This window comes from Phoxinus phoxinus (assembly GCF_949152265.1).
Source record: "Phoxinus phoxinus genome assembly, chromosome: 4".
NCBI classification, from domain to species: Eukaryota; Metazoa; Chordata; class Actinopteri; order Cypriniformes; family Leuciscidae; genus Phoxinus; species Phoxinus phoxinus.
The window spans coordinates 34,638,514-34,647,535 of NC_136879.1; the positions used below are offsets into that span (position 1 = coordinate 34,638,514).

The 9,022-nt window shown below is 36.1% G+C and overlaps 1 protein-coding gene across 2 annotated transcripts in view; it reads left to right on the forward strand.

Moving 5' to 3' along the window:
- The window catches only part of scn4ba (sodium channel, voltage-gated, type IV, beta a), a 28,569-nt gene extending 22,232 nt beyond the window's left edge, over positions 1–6,337 (forward strand). The window contains exons 4-6 of one of the 2 annotated variants that reach the window (XM_079611274.1): positions 887–1,016; positions 2,619–2,697; positions 3,703–3,823. In XM_079611274.1, coding sequence (XP_079467400.1) covers positions 887–1,016; positions 2,619–2,649 — 161 coding nt within the window. In that variant the 3' untranslated portion in view covers positions 2,650–2,697; positions 3,703–3,823. Of the gene's footprint in view, positions 1–886; positions 1,017–2,618; positions 2,698–3,702 lie in introns of both variants that reach the window. The other variant, XM_079611273.1, reaches the window with a different exon arrangement.
- The last annotated feature ends 2,685 nt before the right edge of the window (positions 6,338–9,022 follow it).

Below are 9,022 nucleotides of genomic sequence, written 5' to 3' on the forward strand. Positions count from 1 at the left end.
AGCAGACACAAGTTGAACGCTTCAACTCTCCATATTCTGCAGTCTGCTCCTGATGTAAAACACAATGAAATGATTGTGAATTTGTTTGACATTTACTGTAACATTTTTGTGTAATTTTGTGAACTGGACAGGGTCATTTGAATAATTAGTTTAATAATTCATAATATTTTGACAGGCCAAAAGGTTGCAGTCCACATTTCAAAGTGCAACGGGCCATTAAAGTAATGGGAAGAGTGTATTACAGTATGTGCATTGGAGTGTATTAGTAATACATCTTCTTTCACCATTTCAAACTAACTGACTAGGTTTGTTTTTTTGTTTTTTGTTTTATAATAACATATACTTCTGTAACTTTCTATATGTAAGTAAAGCTGCTTTGCAACCATGCAAAATCTGAATTTATAGCCTACCTGATATTTCTTCATGATTTTTTTTTTTTTGCAACTCTAAACACATTTCCTGTAAACTTTTACCAGGCTATATTATTTGTATACTCAACCGTAGAACTAATATACGGGTTATTATATTGTACATTTAATCATAACAGGTCAACAGAGGATTCAACAAAAATAAATGACTGAAGTAGTACTTAAATATTTAACAAATTAAATATTTTTTTTTGCAAATTGCTCATTGTTATTGCGTTGTAGGCAAAAGTTGTGTTTGGAAATTCTGCCCTTACAGCATCTGTTAGCAGAAACAAACCAGATGTTTCAGTTCATACCTCGTATTTTTAGTTGGACCTCAGCACTATTTCTGGATAATAACTAAAGTGCTTAATATATTTATTTTTCACTATAGGGTAATTATATGTATTTTAAACCGTGTGTTTTTTCACGATGTGTTATAGCACTCAAAGCATCTCGACACGTGTTTGTCTTTGCAGTGAGAGAGGTGGACAACACATTGACCACAATCATTGTGTCCGTGCTCGGAGGGGTCATAGGCCTGATCATTCTCATAATGGTGGTGAAAGCTGTCGTCCTCGCCGTTCTAAGCCAGGTCCAGGAGAAGAAGTAAGTCGGTTTTATCCGGAGTCAAAATCCCCACAGTAATGAATGTTCCCTTACTTTTTACAGCTAGATTATAATGTATTCAAAGAATTTTAGCCTGCCCTTTGTTGTGTGTTAAGATGCATCCCTTACAAAAAAATAAGTGTACTTCAAGTTAATTTTATTAAGAATACTCAAGTAAAGTTCAAGTATATTTTTGTAGTAAGTATGTATTAAGTATGTAGTAAGTATACTAATATCAATGTACAAGTAGTATACTTGTAAGTGTACTATTTCAATACTACTCAGGACTAAATTGGCACACTTTTAGTGTATAAAAGTATACTTATTAGTATACTTTAAGTGTAAACTTTGAGTACACAACTATTTTGACAAATATTTTTTCGTTTGTACCGCAACTATACTACAGGCGAACTTATATACTGACAGTTTACTAGTTAAATACTTGTAGCACATTTTTTTAGTTTATGAAAGTACACTTTGAACTTAGTATACTCTCTCAGTAAACTAGTAGTTTAGTTGCTCTATTCTAGACTGGCAAGCCCGACCCATCTAGGTCTGGGAACTCATCATTGGCAGGGCTCAATCCGAGGGACGGGATAAACGGTTGTCTTTCAAATCCCTCTGCATGTAATAGGATAGTGATACAATTAACCAACGGACCAACCAACCAGCGGAGCTAGTTGATATATTAAACTTTTCCCTTATCCGGTCGGCAAAACTCCTAACACATCTTCCTTTTTTAAGAATGACTTAAGTGCCGTTCTTTGTTCTTTTCTCAAAGAAAAGCTTAACTCCAAGTCCTCCAGAGTCGCGGCCAAAGCCAATTCGAAAGACCGCTGTTCGCCAGCAGCAGCAGCCATTCTTCGTTTTCAAATAGCAGGGAACCGTCGCAACATCGTCATTATGTAAAGCCCGCCTGTCGACTCTATATCGAGTCGTATGTGATTGGCCTGACTAGAGTTTGTTTTTTTCCAGCTTGAAAGCCAACAGAGAGTTGCTAGACTACCCTGGCGGCAAAATAAAATGAGCTGCCGCTAGGGTGCGTCTAGATTTCTAGGCTAGCTCTATTCTGCAAGTCTTCTTTAAGGGAACATAACATCATACTTATTGTTTACTATTTGCATTCATGTTATTTTTTCACTTCAAGTATACTACTATGTTCCTATTTAGGTATTCATTTGTATACTTAAATAGACTTTTAACTCTTTCCCCGCCAGCATTTTTTTAAGTTGCCAGCCACCGCCAGCATTTTTTTTAAATCGTTTTTACACATTTTTCATGGCCCCCAGAATATTTTGTTGTATGAATATCTGAACACGCTATTTATTTATTAAAAGAAAGAAAAGAGCCTCTGCTCTAGAATATATAAGCCTCTGCTTAAGAATGCATGATTTAATTCTAGCGCCATGCATTCTTTTTTATTAACACTTGAATGTGGGTAAGTTTCATTTTTAAAAAAAGCAACATTTTGAACAAAAAGCTGAGGAAATCACGTTTTTTTCAAAGACTACACCCGGATTACTTGCACGTCAGCAATGATTCTATCTCTTGTTTCTGCTTCTTCTTCACTTGTGTTTTGATCTGGAGATTCTGTACTTTCAGAGCATGTGTAATAGAGCCCCCTTCAATATAACAGTGAAAACATGGATTGCCGGAAAATTTCATCAATGGCGGGGAAAGAGTTAAGTAGATTTGAAGTCAATTCTTATATATGGACTAGCCTACACACACACACAAAAAAAAACACACCCAGTCAGAATTAACATCTGCTTTCTTTATAAATCAATAGATAGATAGATAGATAGATAGATAGATAGATAGATAGATAGATAGATAGATAGATAGATAGATAGATAGATAGATAGATAGATAGATAGATAGATAGATAGATAGATAGATAGATAGATATACAATGGGCAGTGGTTTGCAACATCACAAAAAAAATATGCAGAGTCATCTTCCCTTTTGTTCTCTGTAAATAGTGGCATGTGTGCTGCACACTAACAGAAGCGACTCTCTAGGGTCCAGTGCTCTTCTGGTGACTTCGACATGGTGACTGTTATAAAACTCCCTGTGAGACCAGAGCAAATGTCAATAAATATCATTCTGTCATTTTGAGTAAATGTCAATAACAAGGCATTCTGGGTAATGGTGATAGCGGTCATCCCTCACAGGACAACATATCTCTTGATCCTCTGTCTGAAATAAAATTAATTACAATCCCGAATCATTCTTAAGAACACATTCTCATTAAAAGAGTCTTTTACTTTTAAACTCTATGAAGTAGTTTAAAATGATAAAACATAAAAACATGAAATTACGTCATAAGGGATATAGGGTGCGGTCACATTTTCAAAAATGTCATGGGCAATAGAAGGGCCATTGTCTGTTGTCAGTAGAGCGGTGATCATGAAGCAAAGCTCACACAGAACTGAACTGGTTGGTCAGCTTGGTGAATCCATGTGATCAGCTTGAGTCAGTTGTGAAATTGACATGGGTAAAACCCGTTTGTCCTTACGCAGATTTCCCAATCTCATGTATTCCTGAAATGCATGACTATTGAAAATTCTCAGAACGCCAGTAAATGTGACCACACCTTAAACATCAGATAACTTGACATTTGTATGTCAAGGTAAAGTTACAATGTCCTACAACGTCTATGTCTTTTTTTCCCTCTTTCCTACAGTAAAGAGTGCCTTGTGAGCTCTTCAGGGAATGACAATACAGAAAATGGCCTCCAGGGAACCAAAGCAGACAGCAAACCAACACCAAAGGCATGAAAACAGCATGTATGTGTACATATGTGATGTGAGCATATGTACACATGCATAACTATAACAGATTGAAAGAAAGTCGTAACAATGGACAGTTTTGTTCTCTTTATCTCATGAGAAAATCGCTATATATAAATATGTCATCATATATTTTAGACTGTGCTTGAGGGAAAATATGAAGTGCTGCAGGCTGGATCACATACCCTTTGTTGGACAGAAAGCATGGGTGACGCTTTGGTGTGCTTGCATTCTGCTCTATCTTGTCTGTGAGACACAGCACACTCACACTGCCTTCTTCACAAACTGCCCTATCCTTTCAATGCTCGACAGCACAAGACCCACGTAACGAAATGTTTTTCAGATCAACTTTTCCTGTGCAACTTTATACATCTTCTTCACACTGCATTCCAAACGATCCTGAGGTGGAGTCACTCACAAGTTGACAAGTCAGTAACAAAGCAAACGCCTCTATGGAAAAATACTAAACATAATTTACGCATTAAAACCATGGGTGCCTCTTGACATTGGGATATGTTTACCTCCAATTCAAGCAGCTAACCGATTCTGATTATTAACCTTTCCGACCAATTTTACAAGTGATAATGAGTCCTAAAGAGCAGGATGTGAGTGCACTTGAAGACCAGAAACACACTCTACGCAATAGCACCCCTTGTGGCAATGCTGATAATACAACACTAACTTGGCGTTCACTGTGAATTGTGTTCTGACACATTTCGTGTGTGAAAATTAGGTTGCGTAGAGTATTCTTCATGTCTAATAGCGTTCTTTAAAGGGTCAGAAGGGGGAAGAAAGACTTACCAGAGATGCAGATAAGGGGTGTATATACAGGATCCAGCCAAGCACAGTTTATTCTATTCATTTATTTTTTCATGTTTTCTGCTTTAGATAAAACACAGGTGCCTGTAAACGCTTCAAGCTCCACATGCTTCCTGGGAGCCTTCAAATGCTGTAGAAATAAATTATACAATGCTCACATAAAAAAAAATCTAAAAAAAAATAAAATAAAAAAATAAACACCAATATAAAGACAATCCCCAGAAACCAACTCCCTGTAAATGAATGATCTTCTGATGCTGCTTTCAACAAAAATTTCCCTAATGCATGTGAATGTTTTATACAGTACATCTAGTGTACTATGTATCCGTTTCTCCGAATCGTGTTCTCCCGTCTTTCCTCGCGTGATCTAAACATGACTGATCAATCTGTGTCGTATACAACATCACCCTCGCTAGTTCATAACATCATGCAGACTCCACAGGACACCATACCACCATCGATGCTAACTGCTAACATTGACTTTTGACATCTGAACGAGCAAGCTAGCAACCTCTGTGCGCTAACCTGCACCAGTCCTCACAGATGCTACGCTAAGAATACTGTTTTCACGTCATCATACTATACATAAACAAGTGAAAAACGTTTGTGACAAAATATAATGTATTGTAATAATACCTCACATGCCTCTCAGTGGCTACTTACATGTGACTAGCATTAGCGTGAACCTCTCAAATCTTCTCATAGATCAGATTAGCTTGATGCTAACTTACGAAAACACAAAAATAGCAGAAAATACTTTTTGTTTTGTATGTTAAAGCGAATTCTGTTTATCAAAACAAGCCAACTTTCCAAATGTTTCAGGAGTTATTTAAGATTGAAGTGCCAAAACAGAACTGCTAGTGGAACGGTGGATGAAATTAGCTGTTGCCTCCATCTAGATTTGTTTGTCTTCCCCTTTCCTTTTGTATTGGAAACCCCATAAATGCACAATTCTCGCTCATAGCCATATCTGGTTTAAGTATAAATATTTTGACAAATTCATAACATGTGATGAATGTCACTCCTGCGATTGTTCAGCAAAAATGCAATGAAACCCTCACTAGTCTTCCGCCATAACCCAAAGATGAATGTACACAGTGGTTGTAGTTATGGCAAATTCAGAGGGGTTGTTTCTGGGCACTTTATTCATAAAGATATATGTTTTGAATGCGCATTGTATATGTAGAGCGAAGTGCGATGTCGAATTTATCGCAGGATATTTGATTGTGTAGTTGAATAGCTGCAGTGGTGATATTACGAATAGGAGAACAGGAATAATTAGTCTCTTTGAATGGCTGTATCTCTTATATGTGCACATATTAGCAGTCTTCCAAATCACTTGACTCTCTTTTAGAAATCAGGGGGCTTCGGCAATCTCAACTGTTTGGGATGCTTTTGACAGAGCGGTATGAAATCCGAAAAGTGTTTATTGACAGTTTTCATTTAATCCCTTTAAATCGTGTCCGTAAATGTGTCAAAATAAGCCATGATTTGGAGAAAGGTTTTGGTGCCGCTCTGTCTGTCAGATGCACTGTACAGTCATGTGATTAGCGTTGAGTGTCCTAACTGTTGTTGAGCTGTTCACATGGCCTCTTTGATTCATTTTTTTAATGTTATGCTTCTTACGGCTTGTTGCCTTTTGTCATTTTTCAGCCAGTGTATTTATGGATTGAACGATAAACAAGGAGATTACGTAGATCAGCAATACTGTAAAAAAAAAAAAAAAAAAAAAAAAAAAGGCTGTATAGGCTCTCAAGAATGGACTGTCGTGTGCAAATGAGCAACTTGAACTTTTAGTCGAGCTTCTTTTTTATTATTTAGCTATTTTAAGCAATTATGTTAACCCGATTCCTGTTCTGCTAATTTTTTGTGATTTTATATATATATATATCTTGTTTCATAATGATTTTTTGCATTTATTAAAATCAGATATTTATTGATTAGTATAGTATGGTGGTTCTCAACTGGTTTTGCTTTTCACTGGACATCAAGCGGCGTAAGAAATAATGCTTATTGTACAGTAAACAATGCCTTCAGAATCAAATTACTGAAAGTTGTTCATATTTCCATGAACTGCGTGAAGATCTAAATGACGTATTTAACAACCTGTCTGTGTAGAAATCTTGACTATACCTTTTACCAAGTGGTGTGTCAAAATACCACAGAATTCTTTTTCTTTTCCTCCTAACTTTATTCTAACGTGATTATTTGGCTATTTTTGTAGCTGTTTGTAGTTATATATCGAATTGTGAAACTGTTTTTCCTGCTGTTGTGCAGTAAAACCAGACATGTGATCCATTTGGCTCCATTTGATTTGGTTGGCAGACAGTTGAGAACCACTGGTATAGTGCGTAGCTGTGTGGATAGACACAGATATTCCGTCTCTTGGTCTGTTTGCTTATGTCTGCTGAAATGGTTGGCTCAGCTCAGCCAAATCTGTGTTCGGTTAGTAATGTCTGAGCAGGCTGCATAGCTGCAGTGTTGCAATGCAGCACTCCATCCATGAGCCATGAATCTGCACACGTCATGCAGGCTGCGTTTCTCTCTGGATCTGAAGGGCCATGGCAGGGAAAACTAAAGGGAAATATCTGATTTATATCATAAAAAGAGCATACTCATCCAAACAGGCCAACATGTTATGTGCTATCAAAAGTGTATACATTTTACTTACTCAAAATGCATGTCACATATTTAGGGTAAAAATCTACAGCTGCATTTTCAGGCAGACTGCTTGATCTGGGTAGAAAGAAAATATGGGATTTGGAATATAAAATGTGCTTTACGTGCGCAGTTGTTCCTCTGTGTTTTGCAGGGAGAATTTGTTCTACATACGTGGGTTGTCCAAAACCACTTGCACTCTTTTAAAATTCTTGTACTTGTATTCACTCGAGAGTTTGGCTCTCTTCGATCTGATCCTATTCGGGAGCAGATTGCCATTTTGTAAAGTTGACTTACAAAATAATGGATTTCCAAGAGAAACAAAAACTGGATTTCACTGCCTGGGTGACTCGCACTCACTGCCAAGCCAAGAGAGTGTGAGGACTGCTGTGTGCTCCGACACATTCCAAGACACTCTGTCTCCCTCTAGTGGATTTTAAGACTTCCAACGTTTTTAAATGATTCAATGATTCCAGTCACACTGGCTACGTTTGGAATGGCAAATAAGCAGTGTTGGGGGTAAAGCACTACAAGTAACGTAATAGTAACTAAAGTAGCGCATTACTTTCCCATTTTAAAACAAAATATTATGTTACTTTTTCAAATGACTAACGTAAGTTACCAAACTCAGAATATTACACAAACCTGCATTAATGAAATATGTTAAAATACACAAATATACGTTATGTATTTAAACTCACTTTATTCACCAATGTCTTTGCAGCTGACTTTTGAAGATCAAATGTAACTTTTTTTGAAGATAATTTTTGTTGTTTATATATTGTTTCCTTCAGCCTGAGGCTTATTCATTTCACTTTTGGTGTGAAAGGGCCTTTACAGTTGCCAAAACTGTATTTTTGTGTATTAAAAAAACAAACAAAAAATCAAGCCCAGCCCAGATCAGAAAAAGTGCTGCAAAAGTAGCGTAACATTTCTATGAAAGGTAACTAAGCAATGCAATTAGTTCCTTTTCTAGGGAGTAACGCAATATTGTAATGCATTAGCTCACCCCAACACTGCTCAGACGTTTACTGCTTACTGCATACTGCACAGTATACATTGAATACTGTGCACTTTTTTTAAATAGTATGCAAAACAGTATGCATTATGCTTCACTGTTTTCACATGACTTAAGTCTTAAATTTAATTCACTAAATGCCATCCAGTTGGAAATAAAACTTTTTTTATTTTTTTAATAACATTTTGTGTCAAAAATGTATAGAAATAAATCCAGAACATTTTAAAATCAATCCCACTAGTTATGTTGGGTGCATTGCATTGTGGGATACCAATTCTAATATTTATACTATTACTACATTTATTAATATGTTGAGTTACATTTTAAATTTCCATTTTGATTTTACTTCATTTAGCCAAGTCAACATTACTGTTTTTTTAAGCTATAGGTCTTCATATAATATTTATATTTTATTTTTCAATTCCCAAAAAACTAGTTTGAATAGTTTAAACAATAATGGCACATGCATACTGAACACGTAAGCAAATGTGGTAGGAATCTCACGCATTTAAAAATCTGCATATTGCATACTGTAAAAAGTAGTACTAGTAGACTGCTAGCATGCTAATCCAAACCTAGCCATTGTATGAGAACATATAGAGTTTTAAAGTTTATATTTTACAGATATGCACAAGTATTCTTTGTGCACTAAATAGACTTAGACAAATTTAAGAGATTTTATTCCTATATGTAAACCAAGAAAACAGCCTAAAGGATAC